This window comes from Desmodus rotundus, chromosome 4 (assembly GCF_022682495.2).
Source record: "Desmodus rotundus isolate HL8 chromosome 4, HLdesRot8A.1, whole genome shotgun sequence".
Taxonomy (NCBI): Eukaryota; Metazoa; Chordata; class Mammalia; order Chiroptera; family Phyllostomidae; genus Desmodus; species Desmodus rotundus.
In genome coordinates, this window is record NC_071390.1 from 181,453,954 (window position 1) to 181,474,207 (window position 20,254).

Below are 20,254 nucleotides of genomic sequence, written 5' to 3' on the forward strand. Positions count from 1 at the left end.
TGTCTGGGCTTGTCTGGGTGTGTGTTCAGGTCCCCTTCACGGGGAAGACCGGTTTTGCTGGACACAGAACTCCAGCAACGGTCTTTTTCTTTCAACGCCTTGAACACACCGCCCCATGGCTCCTGGCCCCACCGACTCTGTGTGGAGCTGGCGGCCGCTGGGGGTGGGGGTGGGAGGGGCAGTGCCCTGTGCGCTGGGGCCTCCTCACAGCCTTCAGGGTGCCGTCTGCCTCTGGACCGGTCACTGGGAAGCGTCCAGGTGCGGGTCTTCTCTCGTGTGTCCTAGGAATTTGTCGAGCTTCTTGAAGGCAGAGTGTGGAAGGTCCCTGGCCATTATTCCTTGAAGGAGTCGCCCTGCCCCTCTCTCCTCTCCTTGGGCGCTGCTGGTGTGCACTTCGGTTTGGTTGGTGGCTGGCGTCCACTGGTCTCTGAGACCCTGTTCATTTCTCTTAATCCTTTTTCGATTCCTCAGACCAGACCTAGTGGCCTGCCTTCAAGGTCTGGATTCTTTCTTTTGCCAACTGAAATCTCCTGGATCCTCTAGGGCATCTTCATCTCAGTTCTCGTTACTTCTCAGCTGCAGAATTTCCGCTTGGTTCTCTCCTCCAGTTTGTCTCTTTACTGATTCTCTCTATTTGATGGAACGTCAGTCTCATACTTCAACTCTTCAGACATGGTTTCCTTTAGTTCTCCGAACATCTTTGTAATAATTCGGTTCGAGTCCTTGCTGAGTAAGTTCAGCGGCCAGGCGGGGTCGCTCAGGCACAGCCTCTGTGGACCCTTGTTTCCTGTGGACGGGTCCTCCTTCCCTCTTTCCTTGTGTGTCTCATAGTTTCTTATAGTCTGTGGGACACTTTAAATACCAGATGTAGCAACTCTGGAAGTTGGACCCACCCGTGCCCAGAAATTGCTGCGGCTGCTGTCTGTCCAGTGTTGGGATGAGCTCTGTAAAACCTGTGTCCTTTGTCATGCATACCCCTGAGGTCTGCTTGGAGAGCTTGGTGACCCGCTAATGATGGCCAGAACCACCCTTAAAGGCTCTGACCCCAGAAGTCTCCCAGTGTTGTGCCAACAAGCTGTGTGTTTTGGGGGGCACCTTCAGCCCTCAGCCTGGCGGTTGCCAGCCCTGCCTTCCGGCCTGTGCAGAGCCTACAGGTCAGCCAGAGTGGAGAGTTTAGCATCTCCTCAGTGCTTGGAGATTCCTGGCCCCCCCTCCTTCACCCCAGCAGGGACCACCGCCGGCAGCCACATCGCTGCACAGCCCGGCAGACTGTCTTCGGCAGACCCGCCTGGAGTTGGCCATGGGGAGCCAAATAGAGACAAGCCTTGTGAGTGGGCTTTTTCCAGGCAGCAGCCAGACAAGTCACGCAGAGGCAGTTCTCTTGACGATGAGGCTTTTGGGGGTGCCCCACCCATAGCCTCCCCCACAGCGGCCGTGAGCTACTGGTTCTGCAGGCGGCCACAGAGCTGGCGCTTGCTGGACTCGGCGACTTTGCTTGGACACACGCTCCTCAGGCTGGGACGGGTCTTGGGTTAGTTCCCCGAGCCCTGGCGAAGCTGCCTTGTCAGGTTTCGCTGTGCGTTGGAGAACAGGGGTCTCTGAGGTCCATGCCTTGCCTCTGGGAGAGCCACTCTTGTGGCTGCGCAATGCCCCTGTCCGTCCTGTGGGCGGGGCCCCGTCGTGGACGTGAAGGGCTCAGCAACTGGCACAGAGGTGCCGCCTCACTGCCCACCCCCCTGCCATCCCCATCAGTGCTGCAGTGGGTGTCCAAGGCCACGCGTCCCCTCACACGGAAACGTCTCCCTGGGGCCGAGTCCCTGCAAGTGCGATTTCAGAGCCAGGGCAGCTGTGCTCGCCCACCGTGGCAGGGGCTCCTGAGGCGTCCTCCCCAGTGGTGGCGGTCGGCTGTCCCACCAGCCGCCGACCAGTGTGCAAGCTCACCATGTCGGATATTTGCTAAGCAACGTGAAGAAGTGCAATCTCATAGTTTAGTGGGTATTTCTCTTAAAGTGAAATGTGTTGTTTCCTTTTCCTGGGCTTATTTTCTATTGTCTTACTTATTTCTTATTAAATTGCAGGAGCTCTATTATTAAGAAAACTAGCCCTGGCTGGTGTGGCTCAGTGGATTGAGTGCCGGCCTGCAAACCAAAGTGTTGCCGGTTCGCTTCCCAGTCAGGTCACATGCCTGGGTTTCGGGCCAGGTCCCCAGTAGGGGGCGCACAAGAGGCAACCACACATTGATGTTTCTCTCCCTCTTTTTCTCCCTCCCTTCCCCTCTCTAAAAATAAATAAATCTTTTTTTATAAAAAGAAAGGAAAATAGCTCTACCTGGTGCATTGCAAATATTTCCTCATTTTGTCTTCTGATTTCCCTTAGTTTTTTTGCTGTGTAGACTTTTTATGTAATCAATCTTTCATGCTTTCTGAGGCTTGTGTTTCTTCCCCAAAGATTATATTAAAAATTCTTCCATATTTTCTTCTATACTTGCACAGTTTTCATCTTTATATTTAAATCACTGATCTACGTCTCCTTTATTTTAATATAAAATATTACCTAGGAGATTGATTTTTTACTTCACATGGTTTGTCCCCACCATTTATTAAGGAATGCAGGTTTTTGCACGTTTGAAACTCTACCTCGACCTCACATTAAAGTCTCCTGGACAGCGTTTCTGGTTTTGAGCTTCTCGTTCTCCCCCATCAGCTCTGCCCATTCACGCGTTACCGTACTGTTTGAGTCGCGGTAGCGGTGTAACGTGTTTCTGTGCCTGCGACCTCTTCATTCCTGTCCATCTAGAGGCACAGTGAGAGCCGGCGAGCCGGAAGAGGACCGTCTCTGTAAAACCTGCCTCTGGAAGGATTTGTTGCCAGTGCCCATTGTGCCACGTCTTCTAACGAGTCTCCGCCAGAGTCTGTTAAAGACCAGCCCGTGGGTCTGTGGGTTTCTGGCCGGCAGGGGAGGGCCCTTGTGGAGGGCGGGCATGGGGCTGGCCTGCGTGGCCAGCAGGTGGGTGCAGGGTGTCAAGCGATGGGTGCTGGGGCCAGGCCCAGGTGACGAGGAGGAGGCTGCGCCCGCACCCACAGTGTCCTCAGCACCCCTCCCCTTTCCCACCTTCACTTGTCACAGTGCGGTTTGGGTTCCTGTGAGTTGGGAAGGGGCGAGCGGCCTGGGGTGGCCTGGCCAGTAGATGAAGTGGGTGTAAGATGCGTGAGCACACCTGCAGGACTCAGGTGAGAGCTGGGCAGCAGCTCCTCTTCCTCCCATCCCCCACCCCCAGGATTCAGCCTGTCCTCAGCCCTGGTGGGGTGGGCTGCAGGGACACGGCTGCTTCAGAGGGGCAGCCACACAGGACCGCAGGAGGGGCAGGACATGGCATCCTGGAGTGCTGCCTGCCTGTGGGAGGAGGGACCCTATAATGAGACCCCCATGGACCTGTGTCTTCCCCTTGTGCCCCTCCCTGCGTCCCAGAGACCGACCTGCTCGACCAGCCCCTCACTCCCCTCTGCCCACCCCACGGTGCCCCACTGTGAGCGGGTGCCACCCGCTCAGGGCCTCTTCTCCCCCAGGGCCAGGGGAGCTTTCTCTGCTCTGAGTGACACTTCCTGGTGGCACGTGACTCTCAGAGCTCCCAAGATGGAGACCTGGGAACTCTGCACCAGTCCTGGGTGCCACCCTGGGATGCTGGGGGTGACAGTTCAGGCCAACTGCCCAGGTGCAAGGGGCACGTGACAAGTGACATGGAGCAGGTGGTGGCAAAGGGACAGAAGGGGCACTGCTGAATGTAGGGAGGGCAGCCCAGAGAGCCTCCTGCTGGGGTGGGGCCTGGGGTCCAGGGCACAGTGGCTGGACCAGCGGGGAGCGAGGCAGCGTGGGGCGCAAGGGGCCTCCAGGGCTTGCTGTGTGGTCGGGTGGGGGCCGTGGTCCCAGCTGGGTGAGAGTAGCGGCACCTGGCCCTCGGCTCACCCTCGCCACCCCGGGGCAGCAAGAGGGGCAGGAGGGGCTGTGACCCTGGGGTCCCCGTGGTTTGGATGAGGATGAGGAAGGAGCCGCAGAGGCACCCCACAAGGGAGTGGGGTGCTGGGCTGCAGCAGAGAAGCCAGCACAGACAGCAGGTGCCCACCTGAGGGTGCGGCCATGGCTGGATGGCCCCAGTGCCCGTGGGGTGGGGTCGGGTGGGGTGGGGGCAGAACAAGGCTGGTGAAACTGACACCGGGTGGGTGGGCAGGGAACTGGGCCAAGCAGCAAGGGCTCTTTGCGGGGGTGGCAGGTCCCACGCCCATTCTCCCCTTTTGACTGGGAACAACACTTCAGCAGCTAAGACTACGTTTCCCAGCCTCCTCAGGCTAGGAGTGGCCATGTGACCAAACTGGCCAATGACGTGTGAGCAGCTGGCTAAGTCAGGAAAAGGGCATGTCCCTCTTCTCCCTTCCTGTGTGCTGCCTGGAAGGGGGATGTGATGGCTGGAGCTGTGTCCTTCCCATGGGTCTGTGAGGGTGAAGCCCGGCCCAGGGGGTGAGTGGGAGACAGCAGGACCCAGCTGGATCCCCAAGGACTCTGCGAAGGTGTCGCTGTTGTGTAGGAATGCCAGCAACCGGAATGAGCTCACATGAAAGAAAAACGCCTTCCAGCACTTCATTTAGAGTCCCTCTTTCCTGCAGCCCCAGCCAGTGCTAACCAACACAGAGCAGGGCGTGGCCCAGGGCTGTGGGCTGTGGGGGGGGCAGCATGGGGCGGGCGCCCCCGGGGAGGCCTTGTCCAGGCTGGGCCCCCTCAGCGGCCTCCCTGATTGGCAGGAGGCGCCTTCCACACTGGTGCTTTGTTGCTGGACCTACATGAGTAAGATGTGGGACAGTGAGGTGGTCCCTGGGCCAGGACGAGCCCTAGGAGCTTTGGGAGGCCCCTCCAGACGCTGACACCAAAGTGGGACCATGCGGAGGGGCACAGGGGTCAGGGGTCAGCAAGGTTACCTCTCACTTTGTGCCCAGCTCAGGCCCTGGGGAGCTGGGGCCCCAAGTCAGACACAGGAACCCCTGGGCACCGGGCTGGCGGGGGTGGGGTGTGGTGCTAAGCCTAGTGGGAGCATGAGAGGTGGGGCCCTGGGGAAGCAGCCAGAGCTGCCCCCACCATGGGTGCCCAGTGGATCCCAGGGCCCAGCGGGACAGTGAGCTCAAGAGCTGTGGTGGAGCCAGGAGAGCACAGGGTCAGGGCCGCATGCACCAAGTCTCACATCCTCCCAGGCCTGGTTCTCCCCGCATACCGGGCCCATAGCCATGGCTCAGAACCGAGGGGTCACCGGGAGACAGACAGGCTGATGCAGGCATGTCCCTGCGAGGGCTGGCACAAACCTGTCTGCTCGGGTTGTCAGAAGAGCCTGGAGGTAGAGTAGGGTGCATGGACAGGGGGTTGTGGGGGCATGCAGCCCTGACTTCTTGGCCTCCAGGCCACCCTACACCCTGTTCCACAGCCAGGGTTGATGTCAGAGGGTCCACAGGGGTGGCTGCTGTGTTCTGGGTGACCTTGGCAGATCCCCAGGGCTTGGGTGAAGGGAACAGGGAGAAGGCCAGAGCAGGGGTACCTGTGCCTGAAACTCCCTCTGCCCTCCACCCGCCCCTGCCGGCCTCTGTGGTGGAGAAGGTGGAGGGGCCAGGTGGGGGTGGGTGCAGGTGTGGCAGTGGAGAGGTTGGGCACTGAGACCTGAGCACCACTTGGGGGCCGGGCTGACAACCACGTCCACGCCCAGCTGAGCTCTGCAAGGGGTGGTTCCGGGGAGCCAGGGCCCCTTGGAAGCAGACTGGCCCCTTCTGGGTGCTGATAGACACCCCCGCCCTGGCCTCACCCCCAGCTCTTAGAGGTGCGGTGCTGGCTTGCTGTTCTGCGCCCCTCGCATCCCAATCAGGCAGAGCGCACAGTACACTGATGATTTTACATGAGGCCAAGGGCCTTCTGGAGACTTCTGGAGTTCCTTGGGGCTCCTCAATCAGCTGCCTACACCCCAGAAGCCCGGTCTCAGTGTGGGGCTGGGGGCGTCCTGACCGTTCTGCACCCCTTCCTGGCCCCCACTGGCAGGATGGTACTGGGTGCTGGGCTCTGGGAAGCTGGGCAAGTTGGGCCTCCAGGCTCTCAACCCTGCAGCACTGAGTGCTGTGGACCTGCAGGCCAGAGGTGCGGGCGGCTCTGGGAGGGGCGGGGACTGAAGGTGAAAGGCAGCCTGAGGGGCCAGCGGCCCAGGCTGTACAGGTAGCAGCGCTAGAGCAGGGTGCTGCCCCATGCACCGGGCTGCCCCTCACTGGCCACCCACAGGTGAAGGAGAGGCCGAGGGGCTCTGCCACTTCCAACAGGGGCGGAGTGGCTGCCTCCATCCCCCGCAGGGCCATCCTGTTCCCAGGCCAGGCCCCCGGCCCCAGGAAGGACTAGCGCGGGGGTGCCTGGAGGACTCGGGGACCCAACATGGCGGGGTCCCTCCACGGGGACGACTCCGGCCACGAGGCCAGAGCAGGCGCACACCCCACATTGTCCTTCCAGAGCCCCCAGACGTGGCTGCCCTGGGAGCCCTTCAGCACTGGCGCCCACGCCCCAGAAGCCACTCGGGTCTTTTGAGGAGAGCGGCTGCACCGGAGCCCCGGACTCCTACGGGTGCACTTGGAGTCGGGCTGGGGGGCTGCACCCCTGCGCGCCCCAGTTTTCCTCCACTGGGAGCGGCTGGAGCTCCCTCCTCACGAGCCAGCAGGCGGATACGCCCTGCTGAGCCACCCTGGCCCGGCCTGGTGCTCAGGCACCAAGGGGGTCAGCGCCATGACCCTGCGCCGGCTGTGTCCCGCTGGGCATCCCGACTCACCCCCAAGAGTCCCCGAGGCTGCACAGCGGGGGACAGGGGACTTCCCGGGACTCCGGGCGTGTGGGGGAGGGTCCTGGACAGGAGCCTGAGCTCCCACAGCCGGTGAACCTCCGCGCCCTCCCCAAGCGCACGGGGTCTGCCGGACGAGTTTGGCTGTGGGACGCCGACCCGCGGGGAATCTGGGACACGAGCCCCACGCCCGAGCGAACACCCCGCGGGCGTCTCGGTCGCACCTAAGTCCCCAAGGAAGAGCAGCGAGGAGGACCGGGCGCGGGCGGCGCGGGAGCCTGAGGGAGGCGGGCGCGGCCTCCTGCGGTTTATTGATTGAATAAGTTCGGCAAAGTGCTTCCAGGCGGGGCGGGCCCGACGCGGACAGTCGTTATAAATTAAAACTCTTCCGTAACAACCGGCTGTCCACAGAGTCAGCGACTGCGCCTCACTGAAGGGCCGCCCGGGCCGCGCTCAGAGGTGCGGCGCGTAGAAGGCCGGCGCGCCGTAGGTCTGCGAGCCCAGCACGAACGGCGACAGCACCGCCGGACTCGACAGGAAGGGCAGCTGCGCGGCGCACACCAGGCCGCCGGGGCCGTGCGCCGGGTACCCCGCGGGGCCGTGCATGGCGAGCGGCGCGCCCATGGGCGGCGACGGGCTGAGCGGGCTGAGGCCGCCGGGCAGCCCTGCGCCCGGCCCCGCGCCGGGGCCCGGCCCCCCGCCGCCGCCGGTCGGGGCGCTGGTGTCGGCACCCGGGTTCTGCTTCTTCCACTTGGTGCGGCGGTTCTGGAACCAGATCTTCACCTGCGTCTCAGTGAGGCTCAGCGACAGCGCCAGGTTGAGGCGCTCGCACACCGACAGGTAGCGCGTCGCCTTGAACTTGTTCTCCAGCGCCACGAGCTGCTCGTAGGTGAAGGCGGTGCGCGCGCGCCGCGGCTTCCCGGACTTGGAGTCGGAGCCCGTGCGCTTGCGCTTGGGCTTGGTGGACCCGGCCGCGCCCTGCGGGGTCGTCCCCGTGCCCCCGGGCGCCGGCGCCCCCGCTGAGGCCCCGGGAGGGCCCGTGGCTGCGGATGAGTTTCCCCGGGGGCCGGGCGCCGCGGCCTCGTCCACGGTGCCGGGCGCCTCCTCCGCCTCCGCTGCGCCCGGGCAGCCCGACCCGCGGGCCGCGAGGCCGCCCCCGCCTCCTCGCGCCTCCTCCGCGCTGCGCGCCGCCCCGGCCTCGGGCGCCTGGTCCTCGTCGTCGGGCGCCTCGTCTCCGCTGTCCGCGCTCGGGCTGCGACCGCCGCTGCTGTAGCCATTGGCCTCGGCCTCGTCCGCCTGGTAGGGGTCGCCGGCGGCGTCTGCGGGCCGGGACGGGACAAGACAGTTAGACTCGCGCCCTCCTTCCCTGCGCGCTTTCCCACCGCTCCGGCCGTTCCCGCGGCGGTTCCCTTTCCCCGTTTCGTTGCTTCTCTCGTCTGTTCGCCTCCTTCTCTTCCCCCGGAGCCTTCGCCCTCCTTCCCCTCGCTCCTCCCACCCACCCGCGCTCCCACCCTGGCCCCCGAGCCCCGCGCCTTTGCCCGAGCGGGACTCGCGGACTTTACGGTGGAGCCAAAGCTCAGATCGAACCGCGGGGCAGATACAAACTTAATTAACACATTTTGTGTGATGTACAAACTAGTTAAGGGCCATTTAATTCATTTCGGCCTATATTACCCTCTAATCACGCAGGGCGTGGGGCCAACCAATCACCTGGCGTTTAAGAGCCGCAGGACCCGCGGCAGCGGTGGGTTAGAACAGGCCGCAGGGAGGGCAGGTCTGGGGACCAAAATCGCCTGCCCAGGCCCCAGGTCCGCCTGCAGCTTCAGGCCCTAGAACTTGGCCACCGTCAGCTCCTCCACTGAAAGCCTGGCCTGGGTCAGGGTTGGGGTCCCCAGAGGCCCAGGTGGCGCAGTGAGTAGCGGGATCCCCCAAGCAGAGGCCCCGCGGGGGCTGCGTTTTGAGCCTTCGGAATTCGGAAGAAGGCGTCTGTCCTGGGCAGCGCTTGGGAGCGGTCTGTGCAGCTGCCAACCCCATGAGGGGCTCTACAACCAGGAGGGAAACCAGGGCAGGTGCCCCTAACAGTGCCACTGCGTCGGGCACCCAGTCTGATGTGGGGTCGGGTTGGCACCCAGAGGTCAGGGAATAAACCACAAATTCAGCCCCGGCGGTTCCTTCAGGGGAACTGCAGAAGCTATGAAAGGCAGCAGAGCAGGTGCCCAGCACCGCCCCGCCCCTTTAGCAGGAGCCCGACCGAGAGCTATCCCCTGCCGTCCAGCCCCTGCCCTGACCAGAGGTGGGATGAGAAGGAGGGGCCCCGACCCGGCTCCTTCTCTAAACCAGCAAGAGCCTGGCCTTCCGCACGAGATGGACACTCCGTCTGAATGGAGACTCTCGGAGCCCCAGCCAGGCGGACAGCAGACAGGATCCCCTGCAGGAAGGGTCGGCACCTGGAGGAGCTGCGTGCAGGTGCCCCGAGGGCCCCCTGCCCCCAGACCCTCCCCAAGCTCTGGTCTTGGGGAGCGGAGGGGCCAGGAAGTTGGAAGGAGGAAGGGCCTGGGGAGGGGGCACAAAAGCAATCAGGAGCCGGTCGAATGCAATTCCCGATCAATAGCGGCCCCTAATAAGTGTAATAGGTTTTAATCGAGTAATTATCCGAATTTTGACCCTATAATTTAGATGTTCGGGGTGGGGGGAACTTTGCAAGGTGCTTGAAAGAGATATGCACGCTACCGTAATGGGATATCGACCAGGCCAGGCGCGGGCCGCCCCATTACCAGCCGCTTTCCGCCGCTAAGCACATTTCCCCTTAACTGTAATCGAAGGGATTTAATTGTTTTTCCAGAGATAACCAGCGTTTTGTCACAATTAGTCTGATTTGTTTAAAAAAAAAAAAAAAAGAGGGAAGGAGGCCTCAGGCCGCTGCGGTGGGGGCAGGGAGGTCACCGGCCAGCCGCCAGCGAGTCCTCGCTTCCTCCAGCACCACCCACCCTCCCCTGTGCCGACGCGCGGTGGCCAAACCCCGGCCGGCCTTGCAGCCCCGCGGCCCCGGGCCAGCCCCGCAGAGCCATCCGGGAGGCGCGGTTGGGTGCGGGCCCCAGAGTCCGGGTCGGACGGAGGCCGAGGGCCGGCTCGTGCGGCCCCGCGCGCTACGAACTTTACACTGAGCTTTGGCCCCGGCCCGCCAGGCTCGAGGAGGGGGGCCCAGAACGTAAACGCTTAGCACCTCCCGTCCCCTGCCTCCGCCACCCGGCGCCGGCAGTGTCCTACTCACGCGCTGGCTCAGCTCCGGTGGCGGTTCCAGCTCCTCCCGCGGCGGCGAGGGCGCGGCGCTCCAGCTCCTCTGTGCGCGGCGGGCGCCCCGGGGCGGCGGGGACCGGGGCGCACGGGGCCGGGGCACACGCGGTGGGCGCTACGGGGCCTAGCAGCACACAGCGGCGTCTTCTGCTGTTGAACTTGTTGGGGTCCAGGATGTCCAGCACCGAGAAAGAGGTGGGGCGCGGCGGTGGGGCAGGGCGGGCCACCCCAGCTCCCTCGGGCGCCGCGGGTGCCGTGTCACCGGCGGCCAGCGGCGGGGCTCCGGCCCGGGGGAAGACAGGCAGCTCGGCTCGCCCGTCCATGGTGTCCCGGGCGGCGGCGGCGGGCGCAGGCGGTGCGGGCCCCGGGCCGGGTGCGGGCGGCGGTGGCGGCGGCAGAGCGGGGCCGTCCCCGGGAGCCACCGGGCCGCTCGCACTCATGCCGGCCTCCCGCCAATCCGGCCGCTCGGGACCCGCCGGCTACTGGGCTCCCATCCCCCGCGGTCCGTGCGCGGCCGCACAGCCTCGCGCAGGCCGCCGCGGCTCAGCTAGATCTCCGCGACGCGCCCCGCGCCCTGCGCCCCGCGCTCCGCCGGTGCTGCCCGGCGCCGCCGCCGCCGCCTCAGGCGCCCGCTGCGCCTGGTCCGCGCATTTATGGCGGCCCCGCCGGCGGTGCCTACGCGCCCACACGCCGCACACACGTGCGCCCGCAGGCGGCCGCGGGGCTCCGCCGCCCTCGTTAGCGCGCGCGCCTAATTGGCTGCGAACGGTCCAGGGCAGAGGAGGCGGGCCTCTCGCGGGACACACGGACGGAGTCCCGGCCCGACACAGATGCGCAGCCTGGAGCAGGAGTGCGGTCCGCGAGCGGCCGTGCCGGTCAGCGGCGCGTCTCTGCCCCTCCGCTCGTCTGTCCGGAAACGGCGCTCCCGCCTCCTGGTCTCAGGGGGAGGAGACCGCCCGGCTTTTAAATAATTGCGGGATCAACCGGCGGCGAAGGGGCTGCGGAGGCCCCGGGGAGCGAGGTCGGGCGAGTGCTCGGAGTTGCCTGGGACATCCCGGCGCGAGACTCGGCCCCTCCGGGCCCCTGCGCTCCGTGGGTTCCCGAGGCTGCCGCGCCCCTCAGCGGCTGGGGCGGGGAGTGGGATCCTCGCCGCGTCCTCAGCCCCTGCCCAGGTGTTCCGTGGGAGCTCGGTCCCGCCTCTCTCGGTCGCTCCTCTCCTGTCTCGGGGTCTCCCCTGACCAGGGTCTTGCCCCTACGCCCCCTCCCCAGCCTCCCCCCATCGCGGCGTCAAATTAGGGCCCCGCGTGGCGTCTCCGAGGGGGCGGGGCTGACGGCCCCCAGGGTCTCCCTTTACAAGCGACAAGGAAAATGAGGGCGGCCCTCCCGCCCCTGCCCCGCCCCTGAAAGGGGGACCGAGGCATCGGACGCGCGGCAGGCGACCTGCGCAAACACCTGTGCCCTTCAAGTAAGGGGAAGCGTGACGGCAAACTCCCCTCCCCACGCCGGGAGAAGCAGGAGGCCCGCGGCCCCGGCCCTGATTTGTGCACATTTGTCCACAGCGGCTCTGCGCCCTCACCCTCGGGGGACCGCGGTCGCCCGAACCCCCCTCCAGTCCCACGAGCACACCGGCCGCCGGTGGGACCCAGGTGGGAGCCGCGCAGGAGTGTCCAGAGCGTGTGCGGCTGTGTGTGACAGCGGGGATGTGCGCGGGCGTGCGCACGAGCGGTGTGCGCGCCGCCTCACATTGCGGTCCCCCGAGCCTGCTCTGCGCACAAGGACGGGTCCTTTGCAATTACCGCGGGCAATGATCCTTTGGAAGCAGAAATTAAAAGTTGGGAGAAATAATGGGGGGCCGATGGGCTGTAATTTGGGCCACGCTCGGACATGCTGAGCCTCAGGGAGGCTGGGACTGGGGGCGGGGGTTGGGGGGGAGGCCAGGCGGCCCCTCCTCCAGCCCGGCCCCTCCCCCGCGTGCCGAGATTCTAATCAGACCCACAACACTGTGTCCTTCCTCGCCAGGACTTGATTATTCTTTATCTTTAAATTATAAATCACCTCTGGGGGAAGGAGGGCGGATAATCTCTCATCTCGGGGAGGTAATTATCTCCTTCCCGCCCCCACCTTCCTGGAGGGACTCCTGGGCTCTCTCCACCCCTCCCCCAGCCAAGTTTGAATAGAGATGTGCTCACCATTCACACACACTCACACACGCTCATTCACCAGCGCGCGCCACACACAAGCACACGTTCATTCAGGATCGCCCAGGCGCACGGTGTGGGGCGTGTGGCCCAGCCGCACTCGCACCCTGCAGCCGGCCCGCCCCCCTGCCCTGCCCGGTCCCTGAGCTGCCGCTCTGCTGCCCCACAAATGCAGAGCTGCAGGGCGCCCTGGGAGGCAGGTCCCAGTGCAGACCCCCGGCCTGGCCCAGGGTGGCCTCCGTGTGACCCAGCTTCCCATCCCTCAGATGTGCCCTCAAACTCCAGGCCGGTGGGCGGGGTGCATGCACGCGGTGTCTCAGCCCCCGTGCCGGGTCCCCCCTCACGCCCACGTGCACGGTGGGTGCCTGCAGGTGAGGAAGAGAAACCGGCCTTCTTGGCACAACTTTCACTGGCCCGGACCACGAACACACGAAGCGTCGTTGGGCAGCATGCCGATGCAGGGCCACGTGTGGCGAGCGTCACTGAAACACGGCGCACGGCGCACGGCGCACTGAGCGTGAAGTGCACGGTGACCACGGCGAGGGGACAAACCCTGACCAGAGCCACGCGGCCTCCCCCGGACACGCAGGAGCTGCAAGCAGGCCGCTCACCGCGCGGAGGGCAGCTGCGGCTTCAGGGCCCAGCGCTGCGCGAAGAAGCGCCGCGTCCGCCCTGGAGTCCGGAGGAGCCTAGAGGCCCCTGCTCGGCCTCCCCGTCTCCTCTGGTACCGGCGCGCAGGGAGGCGGGTGGCAAAGTCTGCTGTGGGGGCAGGGAGATGTGAGGCGGAGCCGCAGAGCTACACAGGGGACCTCGGCTCACTTTCTGGTGGGAAGGGCCCCGGGTGTGCAGGAGGCTCAGGGAGATCGCAGCGCCCCCGCGCCCCGCCCTCCCACCCTCTCAGGAGCAGCCCGAGTCAGACCCGGCGCGGCCTCCCTCCTCCCAGCTGCCCTGAGACAGCCCCTCCCCGCCCCCAAACTTCGGCCGGAGCGTCCGGGGCCGAGAAGACGCCCTTTCACCCCTAGTCGCGATTGGTCGCCACTTAGCCCTCATCTGTGCCGTCTCTGCCCGTCGGCCGTACCGGGTTACGGCCCAGCCACCAGCGTCCCCGCGGGGCCCCAGGTGGGCCTGCCAGGTGAGATCAGTGCCCGAGGTGGGAGGCCTCTGCCCGCCGGGGGACGGGAAGCCCCGCTTCATCGCTGAGCCCCGCCCCCTGCACGTGCGTCAGGACTAGCAGAGGTCGCTGGGGGGCTCGGAGGGGGTGTCGAGGCAGGAACCAGCCTGGGACAAGGACGGAAATCTAGGGCAGGGACTGGTGGTAACAGGTCTTCAAAGTGCAGCTGGAGAGGAGAGGGGCCAGGGGCTGAGACGGGGGAGGGGTGGAGCGCCTGCGCGCTGGGCCGCGTGCCCTCCCCAGCATCGGGGCTGCGGGCGGTCTGGGGAGACGAGAGCAGGAGGGCACCTCGCCGTCCCGCCCCTGACTCGCTGGGTGTTTGTGGCCCCCCTCAGTTTTGCATCTGCCAGTTGGGGGCTGGATTCCATGGCACCTCTAAGGCCCCTGTGGGGCGGGGGTCTCCCTTCTTCTCTTGCTCCTGGAGAGCTTCACTGGACAAGCTGCGAGGGCAGCAGAGTTCAGGGGTCGCCAGGGGCACATGGATACATAACGCTTGGAGCGTACTGTATACTGTTGGCTCCACGCAAGTCGCACCCCAGCCAGACCCCCCGGAGTCCCCAACAGCGCTGCGAAAGGCGCAGGGCACAGGCTGCCGTCCCCACGCGAATGTCAGGGCTCCGGCCCCGGCCCGGCCTGCGTGGCGCTGACGGCAGCGGTCTGCGAATGGGCAGGCGCCCCTGTGGGCAGGACGCGGGAGGCGCAGGTGGAGAATGGGGACCGAAGGCTCCCGCTCCCTCTTCTCTGCCCCCGCTGTTCGCCGTTTGAAAAATGACCTTTTCTGCTTAGTGGCTTATTCGTTCACCTACGGAAAGGTGCACCTCCCCCGGGGTCACCTTCCCCCCTGAGAAAGGGTGTCCCATACTCAGAATCCCAGACAAGAGAGGGAACACGGGCTGCAGACTGCCACAGACACCCGCGGCCACGGAAAAGCGAAGCCCGGCCCCGGCGGCCGCGCCCGAGCGCCTGCTGGACCGCGGACAGCGCCAGGGACGGCGCCCCGCCAGGACCGCGGACAGCGACCCAAATCTACCTGCCTCCCCGGACCTCCGCGCGCGTCCCGGCTCTCTTCCCCCGAGCCCCGGTCGCTGGGGAGGAAGACGAGGCCCCGCGTGCGGGGCGGGGCCCTGCCTCAGGGCGGCTGGCCCAGATCGTGGCCGTGCTGGGACGGGGTTTGTACGAGGTTTCGCCGCCCCGGTTTAAAAATTCTCCTGTTTGTAAGCGGCGCGGTGCAGAGACGAAAAGCACAGAGCGCTAGGCCCGGCTCAGGGCGAGGCGTTTAAACCCTTTAAACTGAAAAAAAAAAAACCAACAACCGCCACCACGCGAGTGAGGCCGAGGGCGCTGCGCGCGCAGGGCCCCGAATCCCGCATCGGGGCTGCCCGGGGCGCGCTGGAGGAGCGGAATCAGCGCCTCCCGGGTGGGTAAACCGAGGCAGGGAGGCCGTCCAGCCGGGTGCGGGCCAGCTGCGATGCGCTGCGGCCCACCCACCCCGCGGCCCCAGGCCTTGTTCTGGGTGTCCATACAGACTGTCGCCCAGACTCAGGAGCCAGCGCGTCCACCTCAGTGTGCCCCTCTGACCGGGGCCCCGTGGGGGGCGGGTGCGCCCCCAGGGGGAGGGGAGGACAGGAAACCTGAGCCAGGTGGTGGGAGAGATGGGGGGGGGGTGTGGGGAGGTGAGAGGTCTGAGGGGGGCCGTGGGGCCCCGGGAGGAAGCGGGGGTGGGAGGTGGGGAGTAGGAGGGCTGAGAGAGTGGAACCCCCGAGGGTGCAGAGGGGCCTGGAGCAGGCACACAGCGGCGCTCAACAAATGAGGTCCTCGCCCAGCTCTCACAGGCGGCGGTCCCAGGCACCCTGCAGGGCCCGCTGGGGGTCGGGAGGGCACGTGGTGGGGGACTGGGTTGTGCGGCATAATGAGCTTAATTGAGGTTAATGCCTCTTCCGCAGCTCCCTGATTATTAAATTATTATTATCACCCGCATGAATCATAATTAGAAGGCTGAGTAAAGCTCCGAGGGAGCCTCGGAGGAGCGACTCTGATGTGCAAGGCTGCCTTGCCGCCCCGATCGCCCCCGGGGGGATCTGGGAAACGTGTGTCCGAGGGGTGTCATGCGCCGGGTGGGGGTAGAGGTGGGGAGGGTGGTGGGTGTAGGGCATGTCCCTGGGGTAGGGGACAGCTCGCGCCCAGGGCGGGGCACGTGCGGAGGTGGGGTGCGTGCCCCCCCCCCCTGCCGGCCTTGCGGGCCTTGCTCGCTGGGGGCGTGGGCACAAGCCTAGGGCTGCTGCCCACCCTCGCGAGTTGCGATGGGGAGGGGCTCGTGGTTTCGCATTCCCTCCTCTCCAGTTAGAACTGCAACGCCCCCTCCCTCCCCACTTTCCCAAAGCTCCCTCCTGTGGGGAGGGTGGTTGTGACGCCCCGCCGGACACCTAAGTCCCCGGAAGGAGCCGAGGCGCTCAGGGGATGTGGGCCGGAGGAGGGTGCGGGCGTGCAGGTCTTCCGTGTGCAGGCCCAGTGTGTCGGTGCCTGGGAGTGTGAGTGTGTGTCAGGGTGCCCATGCCTGTGTGTGTGATGGCACGCTGACACGTGGCCAGTGCGGGCTCCTGTGTGTGTCCACATGCGAGTTTGCGTGTTTGAGTGTCCAATGTCTGTGTCCATGTGTGTGTGTGTGTGACGTGTGTTCATGCGTGTGAGAGCACATCCGGGTGTACTCGTGTGTGGGGCTGTGCCCCCAGCCAGGGTCCGCCTCTCCGTCTGGGCAGCCTGTGCACCTTAGGCCTTCAGGTGGGTTTCGGGGGACATCGGGGTGCGGCCTGTGTGTGTCTTGTCTGTGTGTGATGCTGAGCCCCTGGGCCCCGTCCTTCAGCCCCTCCCTCTGCACAGCTGCCCCAGGACATTCCCAGGAAAGGCGGCTTGGGGAGGGTGGGGGCCCAGCCGGGATCCCCGGGGCAAGAGACACGTCAGTCAGCCACCCCCTGGCCCTGAGAGCGCCCCGTCACCCCTTCCCCTTCCCTATTTATTCCCCTTTCTGTTGGCGAAACATATTGAAGGAAGAGAAAAGGAAACATCAAGACCCACTGTGAGCCACGCGGCAGTTTAACGATTTCAAATGAGCCCCGGCTCGGGTGAGGACCTGACAGTCCCCCATCAGGCCGGCAGATGACAGCTAAAATTACCCGGAGTCAATATTCTCGCCGGGTGTCCCGGGCTGATAAGCATGGCCAAGACAATGTTGACTATTAAAGTCGACAGCTTGAGATATTACACTATTAGTTATGCTATTTTTAATAATCTATAATATTTGGGCTATAATTAATTAATTATACGGGTCAGATAATATCTCGGGCTGGAATGAGGTCTGAAGGACCTATTACGGTGGTAATGAGAAAGGAGAAATCTAATCTGGGGACAGGTGCCGAGAGGCCTGGCGAACAGGTCCGGGACCCAGCCGCCTGCCCGGCCTCCTTCCCACCAGGCTGGGCCCGGGCTGGGCCCCGTGCAGCCGGCTCACTGGGAGCAGGGCTGTGGGTCTGGGGCAGGGCCTGCTGTGCAGCTGCCGGGCACCGGGTGCCCGTTCCTGGCACACCTGACCTGCTCTCCCTCCTCCATCTGAAGTGAGGGTCCCCACTTTGCGTGCGTCCGAGGCCTCCCCTCACGCCAACCCGAGCCCCTCACTTTGGGCTGAGAGGCTTGGGCTACCCACTCAGGCCCCATCCCGCCTCTCCCTGGGCCGGCCGCAGCCCTGCCAGGGGACCCGCCTGCTGCTGTGAAGTCAGCCACGTGCTCTCCTGCCCGCGGCCCTTGCACTGGCCGCCAGTCTGGCCCCTTGTTCTGGGCCCCCCCGTCCTTGCAGATGCTCATCTCTCTGCTCCAGCGGTGCCTCCCTGGGGGCCCCTCTCAGCTGCTCCCCTGGGACTGTCCCCAAATGCACGGTTTGCTCATCTGCTGGTGGCATGGCAGAGTGACGGGCCTGTCCTGCTGCCCCTGAGCGGAGTGGCCATCGGCCAGCACATGACACCAACGTGGCCTGGGGTGAGGGCCGCCCGGGCCAGGGTGGTCACCCCTTCCACGGCAGCCGCCCCCCAGGTCCTGCTGCAGGAGGCAGCACTTGGGGGGCAGCCCCTCCCCTCGCCAGGGCCCCGGGGACAGAGGACCTGACGGTAGGGCTTGGTGCTCAGGAGTGGCCTGGAGCCGGCCGGCTGTGGCTGCGAGCTCAGTCTGCCTGCCTGGCGACCTTGGGGCTCTACACACCCAAATGTCCTGAGGCCTCTCCAGCCTGGGTGCCGCCCCTTCCCTGCCGGCCAGCCTCCAGCCTTCGCCCAGGTGGCCCCCTCTAGTCCCGTGTCCCCAGGGCCTGGCCACCCCTGCCCTGGAGGGAAATGAACACTGATCGAGCCGGCTCACGTTGGCCTCTCCCTGTGGTCACAGTGCGGCGGTTTCGTCGACAGTGTCCCACTGGGAGGCCTGAGCGCTGGGTCTGTGCCCCAGGCAGCGGCTGCGGTCCAGTGGAGTCACGGAACCGGATGGAGACTTCTGGCCCCACACCGGCCGGCTTCTCCTCTGTAAGCTTGCGCTGTTCAAGAAGCCGCGCTGGACCTGGGTTCTGGGCAGGTGGGGCGGTGCCTGGGGGGGCGCCCTCCACTGTCTCAGATCCTGCGTGGGAACGGCAGACCCAGACGAACACGTGGGGACACAGGCCCTCCCCTCTGTCCGGGCGGAAGGCCATGCCTGTCCTCCTGGAGCCTTTTCCTGTTAAAAATGCATCAGTACGACCCAGTGGGGTGTCCTGACCCCAGAACAAAGCAGGACGTGACTGGAGGAGAGCTGGTGAGACCAAGTAGAGTTTTCCTGGTAGTGTGTTCACTTCCGGGTCGCACCTGTGCCGGGGGCGCGGCGGGTGCGTGTGACGTGCTGATGGGGCCTGGGGTGCAGGCGGGAGCCCCTGGATCTAAAGTCGTTCCCGGGTAGAAAGTTAGTAAAACGCACTGATGCCATCGGAAAACACCAGCCCGTTGTGTTCTACCTTCTATGCTGTGTGGCGATGTTTTTCTTTTTCACTGAGGACAGAACATTCCCATGAAGGGAAGTGTTACCACAGGCAGAGGCTGGCGGTGGGGGATGCGTTTCCTGGTGGCTGCTGAAAGCCGCTGTGGTGATGGGCTCATGGGTGAGATGCATGAGGGGCGCCCGGTGGCCGCCTTGCTCTTAGACGCCCCGGGTCCTCCGGCCCTTCCCAGGGGGTGTGGGGTCACCTCCCGGCTGCCACGACACGGATCCTGGGCACAGCCCAGGGCACCGAGCGCAGAGAAGCCTGGGGGAGCCCGGTGTGGGCAGGCAGGACCCTGGGCTCCCGCCCACCCAGCCCAGCTCCGAGCAGCCCAAGGGACGGACCCCCATCGGTGTCCTCAGGCCGCACCTTTCCCGACAGTAAAGTAGCCCATGCTCGTGAAAAGTGCAAAGCAGCCGGAGCACGTCCCATAACTCCACAGCACAGCGCCGGCTGGCCACGTCTGGCCCGGTCCCCCTCACCCGGTTTTCTGCATCGCTGCTTCTCCACCCCACCTCACCTCGACGTAGAAGACGGGACACAAGCTGTCACGGTCCCGCACATCGCCGCGTGAGGCCTGGGTTGGAGGCCACTCAGCTCCGGTGACTCTGAACTCGGTGCCTCGTGGGGCCTCGTCTGCGTCTGATGCCCCCCCCCCCTGCAGGAGGAAGGAGGAGCGGGGTCCCGGGTGGAGGAGTTGCTGGGTCCCTGTGGGCATCTGCTGACGAAAACGCTCCTGCACAAGTCCTGGTCACGTGCGGTTTTGTTTTTATGACCCGCCTGTGTCCCTTGTCCCTTCGTTCAGTTCCGGGCCGTTCAGCTGTGGTAGAACAGAAATCCCCGTGTCACGCACGAACGGACACACAGATGCACAGACGCAGGCGAGGATGGCTCCAGGCCCCGGCACTCGGCAGCCGCCGCTGCCCGCGACTTGTCCACGGGACTTCACCTGCTCTCTCTTGGCCCCGAGCTTTGTCCCGGGGCTCGTCCACCCACTACGTTGAGTCCCTTCACCTGCGGATATCTCAGGTTACAGAGCAGGCCGTGGGCCGGGTGGGGGGGGGGCGGAGATCGGGAAGGAATAAAAGCAGACTGACAACTCCGTGTGCGGCCAAAGTGACTGTCCCCACAGCTCGGTCTGGGGCTCTGGGCTCAGGAAGTCACCTGTTTCTGGTAGGGATTTTTTTGAGTTTTTGTCACACATGGATGTTGCATTTTGTCCTCCCCCGAGAGCGTCGCGCTGTCCGTGTGCTCCTGCGAGGTGGGGCGGCGGCGGCAGCGGCCACGCTGAGCCCTCGCAGACCCCACACGGTCTTAATGTTTCCGTCCTTCTGCGAGTGACCGAGTGACCGGACAGCATGCTGCTGAAGGCTGGGCCCAGACATCCCAGTGAGGAGCCGCCGGGCTGCGGCCCACCCTGTTTTGTTCCTCTGTGGCTGGGGGGGGGGGGGGCAGGGCGGGCCTCGAAAAGGGAGCTGGAAAGGGTGAGCTCTCCCGTTTTCTTGGAGATTGAGTAGAGTTGGCGTTATTTTTATCCGTAGCTATTTTGTAGAATTTGCCCGTGAAACTCTCTGGTTCGGGGCTTCTTTTTGGAAAGGTTACTAGTAAAGACTCCGTTGCTTCAGGAGCCAGAGGGAAGGCCCGGTTATCCACTCTTCCGGAGTCGGTTCGGATACTTCTAGAAGTTCAGGAATTGGTCCTTCCAG

General features: G+C 64.9%; 1 protein-coding gene across 1 annotated transcript; it reads right to left on the bottom strand.

Moving 5' to 3' along the window:
- Window positions 1–7,297: 7,297 nt before the first annotated feature.
- Window positions 7,298–10,578, bottom strand: NKX1-1 (NK1 homeobox 1). The gene is made up of 2 exons (XM_053923577.1): window positions 10,116–10,578; window positions 7,298–8,163 (listed from the first exon to the last, which is right to left on the bottom strand). Exons 1-2 carry the CDS (start codon window positions 10,576–10,578, stop codon window positions 7,298–7,300), a joined length of 1,329 nt encoding a protein of 442 aa, XP_053779552.1.
- Between the last annotated feature and the right edge of the window lie 9,676 nt (window positions 10,579–20,254).